The 16287-nt window shown below is 55.2% G+C and overlaps 1 protein-coding gene across 1 annotated transcript; it reads left to right on the top strand.

The window, feature by feature from the left end:
- The first annotated feature begins 2225 nt into the window (after positions 1 to 2225).
- Positions 2226 to 15836, top strand: XYLT2 (xylosyltransferase 2). The gene is made up of 11 exons (XM_049772851.1): positions 2226 to 2391; positions 7373 to 7865; positions 8091 to 8266; positions 8459 to 8661; positions 9215 to 9295; positions 9454 to 9670; positions 9759 to 9935; positions 11042 to 11304; positions 11489 to 11684; positions 12222 to 12555; positions 14735 to 15836. Exons 1-11 carry the CDS (start codon positions 2257 to 2259, stop codon positions 15055 to 15057), a joined length of 2598 nt encoding a protein of 865 aa, XP_049628808.1. The 5' UTR covers positions 2226 to 2256; the 3' UTR covers positions 15058 to 15836.
- Positions 15837 to 16287: the final 451 nt, after the last annotated feature.

The following is a 16287-nucleotide window of genomic DNA, read 5'->3' as shown; positions in this document are numbered from 1 at the left end:
ACTAATACAATCAATGGAAAATAAAGCTATTTTTATTGTTGGGGGGAGTATTGGCAAGTAGCGAGCCTTAGAGACCACATTTAATTAGCACACAAGATCAATATTCAATTAACATATCAACTGCAGGCATATGAACTGATGTTTTTTAAAAAAAAATCCTTGAAGTATAGGTTCACTTAAGTGGCCCAACTGTCATCTGAAACTTTGTTTACAGTTCTCCCATTTAACGCTTCCAAATGGAATGATTACAAATACCAAGGGGAACGGAAGTGATTAAGGGAGTTTGTTTTTTGTGCCATCACATAACCAGATCGACCGTCTGCATCACAACTTAAAATTCCACCACAGAGTGCATATCCAGGCAACTTGCAACTTCTTGTTGTTGCTTTAAGCATTTTCTTAAAACATTTATTTCTGGGCCCGGAGAGATAGCACAGTGGCGTTTGCCTTGCAAGCAGCCCATCCAAGACCAAAGGTGGTTGGTTCGAATCCCGGTGTCCCATATGGTCCCCCGTGCCTGCCAGGAGCTATTTCTGAGCAGACAGCCAGGAGTAATCCCTGAGCATCTCCGGGTGTGGTCCAAAAACAAATAAACAAACAAACAAACAAGCATTTATTTCTTCAGCTCTCTCTGTAGTGGCCCTGAAAATCTTCATTTTCTTTTTTTTTGTTTTTTGGGTCACACCCAGCAGCGCTCAGGGGTTACTCCTGGCTCTATGCTCAGAAATCGCTCCTGGCAGGCTCAGGGGACCATATAGGATGCCGAGATTCGAACCACCGTCCTTCTGCATGCAAGGCAAATGCCCTACCTCCATGCTATCTCTCCGGCCAGAAAATCTTCATATTTAACCTTTAGTCTTGAGGTTTTTTGTTGTTTTGGGGTTACACCTGGCGGCGTTCAGGGATTACTCCTGGTTCTGCACTCTGAAATTGCACCTGACAGGCGTGGGGACCATATGGGATGCTGAGATTCATACCACCTTTTGTCCTGGGTCGGTTGCTTGCAAGGCAAACGCCCTACCACTGTGCCATCTCTCGGCCCCTTAGACTTGAGTTTGGTCTTTATGTTGCTTTCTTCTCACTTGTTTCTTTCTTCATGGTGGTTTCCTAGCTGAGCAGACATCTGGCTTCTCACTCTTCTCATTTTTGGTTTCTGGGTCACACCAAGCTTTCTCAGGACTTACTCCTGGCTTTGAGTTCAGGGATTACTCCTGAGACCTGGTGCTCAAATCAAACTAGCTGGTTATGATGGGCCGCTTAGACAGAAACTTAGGGCTTCAGTGCGCTCCAGTTCACTTTTACTGAGCATTGTCATGCTTCCAGCAGAATTCCAATAACTCCAACTGCCGGGCTAAAGAACAAAAGAGAAAGATGTTTGCTCCTACAAAAATTGCAGCCAGTTCTAAGACCAGGACTCAAAAGTCCAGTTTTGGGGAAACACCAGGGGTGGTTGCCTTGTTGGGGAAGACACCAGGAAGGGCAGAACAGCTGCATAAAGCCAGCCAAGGTCTACAGATTCTCCAAACGTGGTCCTGCCTAATAGAACAAGCATCCCCTGGAAAATTGAAAATTTTCAATATACTTCTCAGGCCACACTCACCACCTACCAAAGCAAGAGAGTGACTAGGAAGAGAATAACAATGTTTATTTCATCTATTCCTCTGAGCACTTGTGAAGTTAAAGTTCAAGAAAGTTGGGGCCGGAGAGGTAGCATGGAGAGTTTGCCTTGCATGCAGAAGGATGGTGGTTAGAATCCCGACATTCCATAGGGTCCCCTGAGCCTGCTGGGGGCGATTTCTGAATGTAGAGCCAGGAGTAACCCTGAATGCTGCCGGGTGTGACCCCCCCAGAAAAAAAGTTTAAGAAAATCCGACTCCTAAGCCTAGCCCAGAGATAGACCTCGCAGTGTGAGGCCTAGCGTTGCTCCATGTTTCTGGGTACCTAGATGCTCTGCAGGGGGCTGTGCTCTTAGGGCCCAAGACCTCAGGCTGCACGCAAGCAAGATCTCTGCGCACAGAGTGCAAAAAGGTCTGCAGGCCCCGGGGCTGGGGAGTGGGGTCCAAAGACGGGGCAAGCGAGGAGGTTAGGCTCCACCCAGGGGCGTTTCTACTTACAGACCACGCCCACACACAAACAGGCCACGCCCAGCTCACAGTAGACCACGCCCCGCGGGTGGAGGGCCCGGCCCGGCCCGCGCGCGCGCGCCCGCGGCCGGGTTGCAGGGCTGGGCGCGCGTCCCGCGTCCCGGGCAGGAAGATGGTGGCGAGCGCGCGGGTGCAGAAGCTGGTGCGGCGCTACAAGCTGGCGATCGCCACTGCGCTGGCCATCCTGCTGCTGCAGGGCCTGGTGGTGTGGAGCTTCAGCGGCCTGGAGGAGGACGAGCCGGGAGAGGTGCTCCGATGGCCGGGCGGGCAGGCGAGCAGGCCAGGCGCGGGGTCCTGGCGGGGCTGCGGGCGGGCGGCCCGGGCTGGGAAAGTGGGGCACCGATCGCGTGCGTGTGTGGCCCCCGGGAGCCCGACCTCGGATTCCCCCCTGCCCGGCACTCCCTTTCCCCAGCGGGCCCAGGGGCTCGGCGCGGGGCTTGGTGCGTGACCCGGAGGCCGGGCCGGGACCGAGGGCGGGCAGGGGCCCACCGTGGGGGCGGCCGGGTTGGGTGGTCTCGGGCTCCCGGAGCAATGAAGGTCAGGGGTGCCGAGCGGAGTTGGGAGGCTGGGTTGGGCCCGAACCTGCTCCGGGGTGGGGAGCCCCAGGCCAAACTTTCTGAAGTTGGGTGGGGGTGGGGATGTGCGCGCCTTGGGGACCGGGGAGTGGGCCCGGGAAACCTAGGATGGGTGCCCGACTGACTGCAGGAGGCTGGGGGTCCAGCAACTCAGACACTGCGGAGTGACCCCGACCCAGAGAGCCTGGGTGGCCCCAGGTGTGTCTTGCTCAATCCAGGGTCTTCGGAATCAGAGTGGGCCTTCAGGGGTCAAGGCCGCTGGACTTTGGGGAGGGGTTGGGTTATAGAGATATGCTTCTAGCTCTGAGAGGCTAAAAAGTCCTGAGAGGCTAAAAGTCCAGGTCCTGGAACAGGGTTCCAGGACACCCTGGGTTTCCCCTGGGTTCCCAGGACAGGCCCAAACTTGTCCTGCCCAGGGTGGTCCATAGGGTCTTTTCTGGAAGGTTTAGGATGTTGGGCCAACTTCTAAGCAGGGGGGGCACAACTGCCCTGCCTGCAGCCCATCCCCTTGGTAGGGCTCTGAGTCACACCTCCACTTGTCATGTCTCCTTGGGCTTCTCCATCTGTCGGTGAGGGCCTGGGAGCCCTGTGGCCACATCAACTTCCTGAGCCTAACCTGTCTGGTAGATAGATGAGTTCCTGGGGCAACAGGAAACAGCAGGAGACCTAGATGGTGTGGGGGACAGAATCCTGCAGGTGCAGAACTCCAGGGGAGCTTGGGGGAGAGTTTGTGGAGGCAGGGCAAGAGAGCTGTTGTGTGTGCACCAGGAAGTAGACGGGACAGTATTTGGGGGCTCAGTACAAGAAGACTCTGGAATGCTGAGACATTAGGGGACCCTCCTAGCCCTGGAGCATGGGAGCAGAAGCAGTTGATCACTCTAGCGAGGGACCTGCCAGCAGCTGAGACTGCAGGGGCCTAGAGCTGTGTCACTCAGTCCCTGGATGGCTTGAGAGATTGTCCAGCCTGCCTTGCTGACATTTTGGGATGGAGAAGGGATATGACCTCCACACCATCTCAGCTACTAGGCAGATGTGATAAGGAAGTTTATGGGCTGGGGATCCCTCAGGAAGGGGACCTGGTAGTTGGGCACCCCGCTTCTCCCTCCTATTTAATGTATGAAATCTGTTCAGTTTCTGTGCTGCTTCTTGGATAGTGGTGTGGCCACCAGCCGTACACCTAGTCTTGCACCTCCTGCTCAAGATGGGGATAATAGTAGAACCCTCTGAGTTGACTGAGGGTGCAGTGTAAATGCCAAATGCCACCGAAACCTTGCAGGAGCTTCTGGTATTGGCTCAACCATTGACAAATCTCTCTTCTTGTCTCAGCATAGCAACTGAAATAGGGAGTTGTTCATTTATTCAACAAATATTTACCAAGTCCTAATTGGTTCTTATATGGGGACATGGACACACCCAGTGGTGCTCAGGGGCTACTCTTGTCTTGGTGCAGGGGATATGGGGTAGGAGTATAAGGCGTGAGGATAGAGCCTGGACCTCCCAAATGCAAAACATGTATTCCAGCCCCATGGGCTGTCTTCTTCAACTCTTTCTGCCTGGTAACAGCCCCCATGCTGATGAAGAAAATACAGACGTGAACAAGAGAGACAAGGTCTCAGCCCCTGGACTATTAGAATGTAGGGACAGACTAGAGAAAACCAAAGGTTAAGGAGGTGGGGAGCTAATTGGGGTCTGATTTGGGGTTGGGGGTTACTGCAGCGAGAATGGTGTGGGAGCTTATGGACCCTTTGTGATGCTTTGGAGCAGGAAGATTGAAGATCTGCACAGGCGGCTTCTGGCCATAGTCAAGTCCTCCTAGAGGCTTCCCACAGCATCAGGATCTAGTGTGTTTGTGGGTGGCTCACTCTGCCCTTCTCTGGAGGGGTTGGAACGGAGATCAGGTTGGGTCATTAACGTCCAGAGAGTCGCTTTATCATTCACAAAGCTTCCCCAAACATGGTCTCATCACTTAGTTTAAATGAGCTGAGAAGGCTGAGTGGTGGGGGCGAGCTAAATGGTGCTGTGTTCTCTGTTCTCTGAGGTGCAGGGAAGGGTTCTGAGAAATGGCTGCAGAGGTGGGCCGGCAGAATCACCAAGAGTTCCCTCAGTGGGGAGGAAGGGTGCAGAGACTAGAGGCCAGGGTCCACGAGAAGCAATCAGAGGGGACCAGATCTGAGAGGCACATGAATCATGTTCCCTGCTGTGTGTGTATGAATAGGGCTGGGAACTTTGCACTCACAAGGCCCTAGGATTAATTCCCAGTGCCTGTGACTGCCCGAGTAGTATTGAATGGAGCTTTGAGCCTTGGGGCCCAGTTGGCCAACTATCACCAGATAGTGGTTCCTGAGTAATGTGTGGGAATCCCCCTTAAAAAATGAACTGCAGGGCCTGGAGAGATAGCACAGTGGTGTTTGCCTTGCAAGCAGCCGATCCAGGACCAAAGGTGGTTGGTTCGAATCCCGGTGTCCCATATGGTCCCCCGTGCCTGCCAGGAGCTATTTCTGAGCAGACAGCTAGGCGTAACCCCTGAGCAATGCCAGGTGTGGCCCAAAACAAACAAACAAACAAAAAAAAAAAAACTGCAGGGTTTGAGTGATAGCACAGCAAGTAGGGCATTTGCCTTACATGTGGCCGACCTAGGTTTGACTCCCGGCATCCTATATAGTCCCCAAAGCCTGCCAGGAGTGATTTCTGAGCACAGAGCATGAAGTAACTCCTGAGCACCACCAGATGTGACCCCCAAATCAAAAATTAAAAAAAAAGATAAAATGTACTGATCTGGGAGGGCCCCCTACTTCCTCACTGCTGCTCCTGGTCCGCCTTCTCTAGGATTGTCCATATTCCCATGTATGCTGGGCTGCAGTGCAGGCCATCATCATGCTATTCTCCTCCCACATCCTGTCCCCACTGCAGCCAGCCAGACCCTACCTTCCTGACTGGCTTCTGACTCAATGCTCCTGGCTTCTACCCCACAGCCCTGGGCTCTTCTGCCTGCCCTGCTGAGATACTCTCTGTTCTGAGTATCTGGGCCAGATGTCACCCAGAGAGACATCTTCCCTGAGAGCAGCCCAAGTCAGGTGCTCATCACAGTGTGAATCCAGAGTGAGGGTCAGCAGCTGTCCCCCACCTTCCCTCACTCAGGTGTTTCTCCTTAGATGGGCAGGTATGCTCTGGGCTCTTGTGATTGGTTGGCTGGCTGAGGGCTGGACACAGAGAGCAGGGTTGCTGCATGGGCTCTGCCCTAGGGTGGCTGTCAGCCTACTATGGGGGGTTTGCATGCTCCCCCAGAAGAGAGGAGGAAGGCCTGGGTAGGTGAAGGCCTTAGTCTATCCCTGAACTTCCCATTTGACTCCTTCTTCCTTCAGCCCTTTTGGAATGAACCTGGTGATGGTGCTCATTCCATGTAGAGCCAGTACCAGGAATATGGCATTCATTCATTCATTCATTTGTTCATTCATTCTTTGTTTTGTTTTGTTTTGTTTTGGGGTCACACCCGGCGGTGCTCAGGGGTTACTCCTGGCTGTCTGCTCAGAAATAGCTCTTGGCAGGCACGGGGGACCTTATGGGACACCGGGATTCGAACTAACCACCTTAGGTCCTGGATCGGCTGCTTGCAAGGCAAACACCATTGTGCTATCTCTCCAGGCCCCATTCATTCATTTTTAAATTAATTCATTCACTCATTCATGCAACAGACATTTCCTTAGGGGTTCCATTGCCAGTCTTCTGTGGTTACCCAAGAGTGGTACTTACAGGGTGTGACAGCTAGGCCTGGGAAGCAAGTGGACACACACTTTGAATTGTGGACATATGTTTACAGCCTCAACTGTCACAGTCCCATGTGGGATCCTGTAACAATGTGGGGTTCACAAAATATGTGGCAACTCTAGAAGTTAATCTAGAGACCCCTGGTGCCAGAAATCCAAGATGTTTCTGGCTACTCTCACTTAAGCTGCATTTCTTGGGTTCATTGAGAGTCGTGAGTGGAGAAAATTGAAGAAGCCCCACGCTGGGACAGCCCCAGCCCGTGTGCCCACAGGCATGTATCCAGGCCCCTTGGTGCTCTGTTGAGGCCAGGACTGTCCTGATTCAGTGAGCCAGAAGCCCTTTCTGCTCCTCTTGCAAATGTCAGGCCAGCCAGGTGGTCTGAAGGCTTTGCCTGCAGTGCCTGCTCCACTGCTGCCCATGGGGGTGACCCTCCTGGGTCTTTTACATTGATTCTGCTTCTCAGAGAACTCAGGTGAGGCTGAGGGACTTGGTGCTCACCCTGGCTTTCCTGCATGGCAGAATTTTTTCTTCTGAGAGCATTGGCTCTTCCAGCCAGGCTGGGTGGGCAAGGCTCATGTCCTTCTCTCCAGCACGTGTGGGCAGTCATTTTTATACCTGCTGACACAGTGATATATGAGGGCCAGAGAGAGCTTGGCGCACTGAACAGGCTTTGCATGCAGTGGGCCTGGATTTGCCCCTGGCACCACCTTCGTCCCCAGGCAGCTCTGGCTGTGGCCCATAAGCTAAACAGACATGATCTCTGCATTCATATTGTAGAAAAGATGCGGTATCCTGTGAGCTGTCTGGTGGAGGGAGGGTCCCTGCCAGCAGAGTGCTGAAGGATAGGACAGTGGCTGTCCTGGTGATCTTCGTCTACTTATCTTTCAGAAAGGAAGGCAGAGAAAGCCACGGCCACTGGACACCGGCGAAGGATCCAAGGACACAGACAGTTCTGCAGGGCGGCGGGGCAGCGTGGGCAGAAGGCACGGTCGCTGGCGGGTCCGCGCTGAGAGCCCAGGAGTGCCCGTGGCCAAAGTGGTGCGAGCAGTAACCAGCCGGCACAGAGCCAACTGGCGGGTTCCCCCAGCACCACCCCCCGAAGCTCCACACCGCCAGAACCTCAGTGGAGCTGCTGCTGGGGAGGCTCTGGGTGGGGCTGCCGGCTTCCCCCCACATGGAGAAACAGGGAGCGTGGAGGGTGCCCCTCAACCCACGGACAACGGCTTCACCCCCAAGTGTGAGATCGTGGGCAAAGATGCACTTTCTGCCCTGGCCCGGGCCAGCTCCAAGCAGTGCCAGCAGGAGATTGCCAACGTGGTGTGCCTGCATCAGGCCGGGAACCTCATGCCTAAGGTGGTACCCCGGCACTGCCAGCTGCCTGGTAAGGAACAGGAGTGGGGGAAGGGCATTCTGAGGGGGTCCTGGCCGAACAATGCCCTGTCTGCCCACTTGGTGTTTTAAGAGGGGGAGGTACCGTGGGGACCTCACAGTGCCAGGCCCTCATCTAGACTTCTTGGCAAGGCAGGCAGCTCTCTCCCCATTTGCCATCTCACCCCTACCTTGGGCGCTAGGGAGAGCCCTCTCAGTGCTCATGGTCTCCCTGCAGGGAAGATGAGCCCTGGCATCCAGTGGGACGAGAGCCGGGCCCGGCAGCCGGCAGCCGGTGCCCCGGTGCGCATTGCTTATATGCTGGTGGTGCATGGCCGGGCTGTGCGTCAGCTGAAAAGGCTCCTCAAGGCTGTGTATCACGCGCAACACTTCTTCTACATCCATGTGGACAAGGTGCCGGGGGATGGGGTGTGGAGGACACCCCAGTCAAAACCTTGGATGGGGATTGGGAACCTGCCCCTGCTTCCTCCATTCCATGTTCCAAGCACTGGGGCTGGAAGGGTGGTGGTGGTGGTGATGTTCCTCTGTCCCACCCACCAATGGGTGCTGTGGCCACTGAGGATCTCCCCCTCTGGCTGCCCACAGCGCTCAAACTACCTGCATCGCGAGGTGGTGGCACTGGCCCAGCAGTATGACAACGTGCGGGTCACCCCTTGGCGCATGGTCACCATCTGGGGCGGTGCCAGCCTGCTGAGGATGTACCTGCGGAGCATGCGCGACCTGCTGGAGGTGCCAGGCTGGGCCTGGGACTTCTTCATCAACCTCAGTGCCACCGACTACCCAACCAGGTGTGCCAACATGCTCTGAAACCCCCGGGGTCTGATGGGACATCTTCCCATCCCTTGGTACTTGTTCTGGGGACCCCCACAGCCCAGACATGGGACATTGGTATGTTGTAGGGGATTGGCTGGTGAAAAACAGTCTGGGTTGAGAATGAGGGACAAGAGTTGAGGGAAAGGGGCCAGAGAGATAGCATGGAGGTAGGGCGTTTGCCTTGCATGCAGAAGGATGGTGGTTCGAATCCCGGCATCCCATATGGTCCCCTGAGCCTTCCAGGAGTGATTTCTGAGCATAGAATCAGGAGTAACCCCTGAGTGCTGCCGGGTGTGACCCCCCCCAAAAAAAAAACAAAAAAAGAGTTGAGGGAAGGATCTAGGGTTCTGTACTTGGGGCTGCTGGGCCAGCCACAGCATAGCAGGGAGGAAGGATGGGTAGTTGGACATCTTTGGGGGCTTAGCTGGGGTTGGTGCATGTGGCCAGAGGCTCTCCAGGTTTGAAGGGAGTGTCCTCTGAGCTGGTGACAGAGCCCTGAGCACACACAACTGCCCTGCTCCCCTCCAGGACCAATGAGGAGCTGGTGGCTTTCCTGTCTAAGAACCGAGACAAGAATTTCCTCAAGTCCCATGGCCGGGACAACTCTAGGTGAGGCAAGGGTGTGATGGGAAGGCCCTGGCCCCCAGGTTGGTCTCATTACCGCCTGGCCCACCCAAAGGCTTACTAGTGGCAGCTCAGTTGCCTCCACAGGCCTGATGACCCCCCCATCCCCAGAATTCATTTAACCCCAGCCCTCCACCCCACAGGTTCATCAAGAAGCAGGGCCTGGACCGCCTGTTCCATGAGTGTGACTCACACATGTGGCGCCTGGGTGAGCGGCAGATCCCAGCGGGCATCGTGGTGGATGGTGGCTCCGACTGGTTCGTGCTCACGCGCAGCTTCGTGGAGTATGTGGTATACACGGATGACCCGCTCGTGGCCCAGCTGCGCCAATTCTACACATACACGCTGCTCCCAGCCGAGGTGGGGGACTCGAACCTGGAACAAGCAGAGCCGGGGAGGGTACGAGTATGTGGGGGGATTGCTAGTAGCTCATCCATATTCCCCACAGTCCTTCTTCCACACGGTGCTGGAGAACAGCCCAGCCTGCGAGACCCTCGTGGACAACAACCTGCGGGTCACCAACTGGAACCGCAAGCTGGGCTGCAAATGCCAGTACAAGCACATCGTGGACTGGTGCGGCTGCTCCCCCAATGACTTCAAACCACAGGACTTCCTGCGTCTGCAGGTGTGTGCCCCCAAACCCCCTCCACCATCCCTGCTAGGGCCTCCCCAGCTCTTCACCAGGGTACTCAATGCTCAGGCATGTTTCTGCCACAGAAATGAAGGGTGGGGTGGGGGCAGGGCTCACAGGGCTAGATCACAGACTTTGCATGCAAAAGTCCCGGGTTTGATACCCAGCACTACATGGCTCCTGAGCACCAAACTGGAAGTAGCTCCCAAGACCCCAAAATCAAAAGAAAAGAAAGTTAATAAGCAAAGGCCAGACTGGGGAGATGGCTTCAAGAAGCACATGCTTAAGCACATGCTTAAATGGAGTACATGCTTTATACTGAAAGCGTGGGTGTGATTCCTGGCAATACATCCCAACCCAATTGCTGAGCAGCTGAGAGTAACCCCCATACATCCAGGTGTGGCCCAATTAACCAAACAGTATGTAAATTCCCTGGTAGCTGAACGGAAACACCAAGTGCTGGCCGTGTGCTCTGGTGATCACTAGTACTAGCAGGTAAGAATAGGATGCTGGGGCCCGGAGAGATAGCACAGCGGCGTTTGCCTTGCAAGCAGCCGATCCAGGACCAAAGGTGGTTGGTTCGAATCCTGGTGTCCCATATGGTCCCCCGTGCCTGCCAGGAGTTATTTCTGAGCAGACAGCCAGGAGTAACCCCTGAGCACCGCCGGGTGTGGCCCAAAAACCAAAAAAAAAAAAAAGAATAGGATGCTAGGGGCTGGAGTGATGGCTCAGTGGTAGAGCATTTGCCTTGCACAAGGCTGACCCAGGAAGGACTGCAGTTCGATCCCCTGGCATCCCATATAGTCCCCCAAGCCAGGAGTGATTTCTGAGCGCATAGCCAGGAGTAACCCTTGAGCGTCACCAGGTGTAGCACCAAAAAAAAAAAAAAAATAGGATGCTGATGCTGTAGGTGCCTGCAGTGTGAACAGCCATCAGAGCTCGAGGAAGGTCAGCAGGAAGAAAAACAAGAGGAACTCAGTGGAAGCCATGAGAGTATCTGAGAGTCTTTGCTTGGAATAGCCTCTGATCACTCAACATGGTGCAGGGCTCTTCCCTTCTGCCACCCTCCAAACTCTTTCACCCTGCTTCTCTCACTGCAGCAAGTCTCCAGACCCACCTTCTTTGCCCGGAAGTTTGAGTCCACCGTGAACCAGGAGGTACTGGAGATCCTGGACTCACATTTGTATGGCAGCTACCCACCAGGCACACCCGCGCTCAGGGCCTACTGGGAGAATGTGCATGATGCAGCCGATGGCCCCGGCGCACTCAGCGATGTGGCATTGACCGTCTACACCGCCTTCGCCCGCCTAGGCCTGCGCCAGGCTGCTGCCACCGCACCCTCACAGACAGTGCCGCATTGCAGGTGAGACCCCCAGTTTTGGAGGGCCAGTCAGTGGCAGCCCTGGGAAGTGGAAAGACAGTCTCAGAGCCAGGCACATAGGCACAGTGGATATTCGCGTGGGGACAAATTTCGAGCCCTGGGGAGGGGACTCCCCAGCTTGGTGTGCTGATGGCGTCTCCCTTTCTCCCTGCTGGAACCTTCGTAGGTTTGAGCCCAGGGGCTTGCCCTCCAGCGTGCACCTGTATTTCTATGACGACCATTTCCAGGGCTACCTGGTGACGCAGGCGGCTCAGCCCTTGGCCCAGGGGCCTGCGGAGATGCTGGAGATGTGGCTGATGCCCCAGGGGTCGCTGAAGCTGTTGGGGCGGAGTGACCAGGCCAGCCGTCTGCAGAGTTTGGAGGTGGGACAGGACTCCCCTTTGCTTTCTCTTGACCCCACTCCCACCCTGGGAAAATTCAGAGTACTGGGGGTAAGGGCGAGGAGGGGGCCCAACTCCTTTTGGTCAAAGATGGCAGCTATGTTGAGACCTCGCATCCCTGCAGGGAGCTCACCCCACTTGAGAATTGAGGTGGGGATCAGAGGGTCCTACTGTTGCCCTACCACACAAGTCCAGTCCCTAAACGCAGGGATTGGCTTCTAGAGATGCTTGGGCATCAAAGTTAGGTTTTAGAGGTCCCTTTGTCTCCTAAGAGGCTGTTAGATTTGTGTGGGGAAGGTCAGCAGGCAGGTCCCAACCACTCAGAGCAGGTGCCTCCCGCCCATCTCAGAGCCAGAGAGGGCTTCAAGATGCAGTACAAACCCTTCATTTTTGCAGATGGGGATACTGAGGCCCTGAGAGAGACTGCGGCAGGCCCGCATCGCACGGGGAGTTAGAGGCAGCGCCAGAGTAGAGGGAAGGATCTTCCCTGGCTTCTCCCAGCCGCCTCCCTCCCTACAGGTCGGCACCGAGTGGGACCCCAAAGAGCGTCTTTTCCGGAACTTTGGAGGACTGCTGGGGCCTCTGGATGAGCCTGTGGCCATGCAGCGCTGGGCCCGGGGCCCCAACCTCACCGTCACCGTGGTGTGGATTGACCCCACCTACGTGGTGGCCACATCTTATGACATTGCTGTGGATGCGGACGCTGAGGTCACTCAGTACAAGCCCCCACTGAGCCGGCCCCTGCGGCCGGGGACCTGGACTGTTCGCCTGCTTCAGTTCTGGGAGCCACTGGGTGAGACCCGCTTCCTTGTGCTGCCCTTGACCTTCAACCGCAAACTACCTCTCAGGAAAGGTGAGACACCGCTTCCCCTTCCCATCCTGACTTCATGTGACCCCAAGCAACTGATCAGCAGTTCCTGTTGTTGTTGTTGTTTTGCGGGGGGGAGGGAGTATATATCCAGCAGCACACAGACATTTTTCCTGGCTTTGCATTCAGAAATTACTACTGGTAGGATCAGGGGATCATATGGGATGCCAGGAATCAAACCTGGGTTGGCCACATGCAGGGCAAATGCCCTACCACTGTGCTATTGCTCCAGCCTCTGATCAGCAGAGCTGACCCCATCCTTGGATGGGGTTAGGAGAGTTGGTATTTGGTTTTTCATTTTTATGTTTTGTTTGGGGGCCATACCCAAAATTGCTCAGGGGTTACTCCTGGCTCTGTACTCAAGAATTACTCTTGGTTGTACTTAAGGGACCGACCATATGGGATGCTGGGGATTGAACCCAGGTAGGCCACGTGTAGGGCAAACACCCCACCCACTATTCTATTGCTCTGGGCCCAATGAGGGTTGGTGTTTGGGACCATCTCTATCTCTGCAGCCCCAAACCTGCCTACACTGTTGAAGAAAAGCATCAGGGATAAGGTAGACAGGGAGCACAGCTCTAAGTCAGCTGGATTCCTCCCCCATGGACGTCTCTCTTTTCCTTCCTGAGCATGTGTAATGTGTGATGGTCTGAGCATGTATGATGATCTGGGCATGTATGATAGAAGAGGCAGGAAGCCTCTCAAACCATTTCACATGGTCTGGGCAGTGACTGGACTATGATCAATGGCCATCCTCCTGCCTCCAGAGCTGCTTCTCTCTGGGGTCCTCAGGGCCATGCTCCTGGCCTCTGTCCAGCTGTCAGCCTCAGGCCCTGCTGCTCTTTCTGTCTTGCATATCCTCCCAGTGCTGTTCGAGGCATCTGGGCCCATTATCACATTCTTGAGCCTACAGTCTTAAGGGGCCCTCCCAGTGCTGTATAGCCAGGTGAGCAGGAGGCTGAGGAGCATGTGGACGTGCCGACTTGCCCCTGGGAGTATGAGAGCTGTTGTTTTCCTCCCCACCATATCTTGTCAGAGGGGGCAGTAGGAGGGAGGGGATCCAGGGAGGAAAGACGTTGAATGGGAGATTGTGGTGAGTCCTGCGGGAGCCAGGCTGCACCCCTACTCTCCCAGAGCTCGAGGCTGGGTGGAGAGTGGACAGGTGAGGCAGTGGTGGTGTAGGGAGCTGAGTCTGGAGAGATGAGCCAAACTTTATGGGCAGAGGCTTGTCCAGGTGTCAGGGCATGATGAGCAGGTGAAGGTAGGAAAGAGGTTCCATAGTTGCACTGATGGAAGCTTCCAAGGGCTTGGGGCAGGAGTGACTGAGTCATATGTTTCTGCAAAGTAACATCATTTCCTTTTTTATTTATTTGTTTGGGGTTTTTTTTTGGCGGGGTGGGGGGTGGGGGGGTTACCCCAGAAGTGATCTGGGGTCTGTAGCTCTGTGTTCTGAAGTTTCTCCTGGAGCCAGAGTGATAGCACAGTGGTAGGGCATTTTCCTTGCACATGGGATGGTCTTGTGTTTGATCCTTGGCATCCATATAGTAGTCCCCCATGCCTGCCAGGAGTAATTTCTGAGTGCAGAGCCAGGAGTAACCCCTGAGCACTGCTGGGTGTGCCCCCCCCCCCAAAAAAAAAAAAAGTTTCTCCTGGTAGGCTTGGGGAAACCATATGGGATGCTGGGGATCGAATTTGGGTTGGCTGCATGCAAGGCAAACACCCTACTGGCAATACAGAGTGTTACTCTGGGCCCAGTAACTTTATTTTCTAAAGTACCTTCACTTCAGTCGTCAGAGTGGGGAGTTCAGGGAGTCACTATCTTGGCTTATTAAACTGAAAGGAAGGGTCTGGAGAGATAGCACAGTGGTAGGGCATTTACCTTGCATATAGTCGATCCAGAACAGATGGTGGTTAGAATCCCGGCATCCCATATGGTGCCCCACGCCTGCCAGGAATGATTTCTGAGCAGGAGTAACTAACCCCTAAACACCATCGGGTGTGATCCAAAAACAACAAAACTGAAAGGAAGAACAGAGTTCTCTAATCAGCCTGACATCTCTGAGGTTGTATAGGGACAAATTAGGGGGTTTCCAGGCCTGCCTGCTGGGGCCTGACCTCTGGACCAGTGGGGCCGGGTGTCTGACTAATGACTCTGTCCCTGCAGATGATGCCAGCTGGCTTCATGCCGGGCCACCCCACAACGAGTACATGGAGCAGAGTTTCCAGGGCCTGCGTGGCATCCTGAACTTGCCCCAGCCTGGGCCCGCAGAGGAGGCTGCCCGCCGACATGCACAGCTCACAGGCCCGGCACTTGAGGCCTGGACAGATGAGGCCCTGGGTGGCTTCTGGTCTGTGGCCGGACTGTGCGCCACGGGTCCCTCTGCCTGCCCCTCCCTAAAACTCTGCAGACAGACTAGCTGGAGTTCACTGTTCCCTGACCCCAAGTCGGAGTTGGGGCCTGTCAAAGCAGACGGGCGCCTCAGGTAGCAGGACCTAGCCAGCACCTCCGGAGGACCGGGGAATTGCACCTTACTGACCGCGGAGGGATGGCCCTCACGCCGGAGAGAGCCAGAGGGCAGGCAGCCCCACTAAGCAAGCCATGGAGAACAGCACAGACAGCAGGGATGGCTCCGACCCAAGCCTGCTGGGAGCAGGGGAGGGCAGGGCAGTGGGGAGACAGCCCAGCTCTCCCTCACCTTCCCCACTAGATGTTCTTTTCAGAGGAAAACGGGTGTCGGGGAGGAGGCTTGGGAACAAAGATGTGCAATAGGGCTCAGCAGCCCCAGAAGTGGGTCGTGGCTCTGGGGAACAGAGGCCTGAGTGACCATCTGCTGCCACAGAGTGGAAGCCTGACCCGCCTCCTCCTTGGGGCCTCCCTGGCCTGGCTGGTGCTTGTGGTGCTTAAGGCCAAGGCTCTGCACCATTGCTGGTCTCTGAGGCTCGGGCTAGTGATTTGGGGGAGCACTGCTGAGCTGGCCTCTAGCGGACAGCTTCTCCTCTTGTCCAGGGGATGGAAAAAGAGGGGGATGGGGCTGGCTCAAGTGCTTTCCAGAACCCCTTGCCACCTCGGTGGAAGACAGGGCACCAGGCCCTGCTAAGAACCACATGGAGCCTCCCAAGTTCTGAGGACTGCCAACCTGGGACAGGCCCACTGGCAGCTTGGGAAGACCCTGTCTGGTCGCTCTGAACCCGGAGCAGCATCGTGCCTGAAGCTCAGTGTGACGTCTGAAATATGCAACAGAAGAAATATATCTCTATCTCTCTAAGCTGGTCTCTTTCCTCTGGGGCTGGAGCTGTTGGTGCTGGGACTTTCTCAGCCATGACAAGAGGATGGTTTCATCTCTCCATGGTGGAATTGGCTTAGAATCCATCCAAAACCCAGTGGGTGGGTGCAGGAGCTTAGAGCATCCCTCTTGCAATCATGTATCATGAATTTGAATCCTCAGTGTCCCACCTGTGCAGAACATGATCTCAGTAGCTTTGCTGTGGTTCCCAGGGGCATGGTTTCTGGCAGCACCAAGCCACTGTGTGATAGCACAAAAAAGGGAAAGTAGGGGCCAGAATGATAGTACAGCAGGTAGGGTGCTTGCCTTGCATTTGGTCCCCCGAGCCTACCTGGAGCAATTTCTGAGCATAGAGCCAGGAGTAATCCCAGAGCACTGCTGGGCGTGGCTCAAAATCAAAAACAATTGAAAGGGGGAAAAAAGGGAAGTGACT

Source organism: Suncus etruscus, chromosome 1 (genome assembly GCF_024139225.1).
Source record: "Suncus etruscus isolate mSunEtr1 chromosome 1, mSunEtr1.pri.cur, whole genome shotgun sequence".
NCBI lineage: Eukaryota > Metazoa > Chordata > Mammalia > Eulipotyphla > Soricidae > Suncus > Suncus etruscus.
Note: the sequence above shows the minus strand (reverse complement) of the source record. Positions and strands in the feature narration are given on the sequence as shown.

What these genes read in the sequence shown, in the direction of transcription:
- XYLT2 (XM_049772851.1), top strand. Translation starts at nt 2,257, where the DNA reads ATGGTGGCGAGCGCGCGGGTGCAGAAGCTGGTGCGGCGCTACAAGCTG. An exon ending in GCCACCGACTACCCAACCAG is followed by an intron (nt 8,662 to 9,214) that starts GTGTGCCAACAT and finishes GCTCCCCTCCAG; the next exon opens with GACCAATGAGGAGCTGGTGG. An exon ending in CAAACTACCTCTCAGGAAAG is followed by an intron (nt 12,556 to 14,734) that starts GTGAGACACCGC and finishes CTGTCCCTGCAG; the next exon opens with ATGATGCCAGCTGGCTTCAT.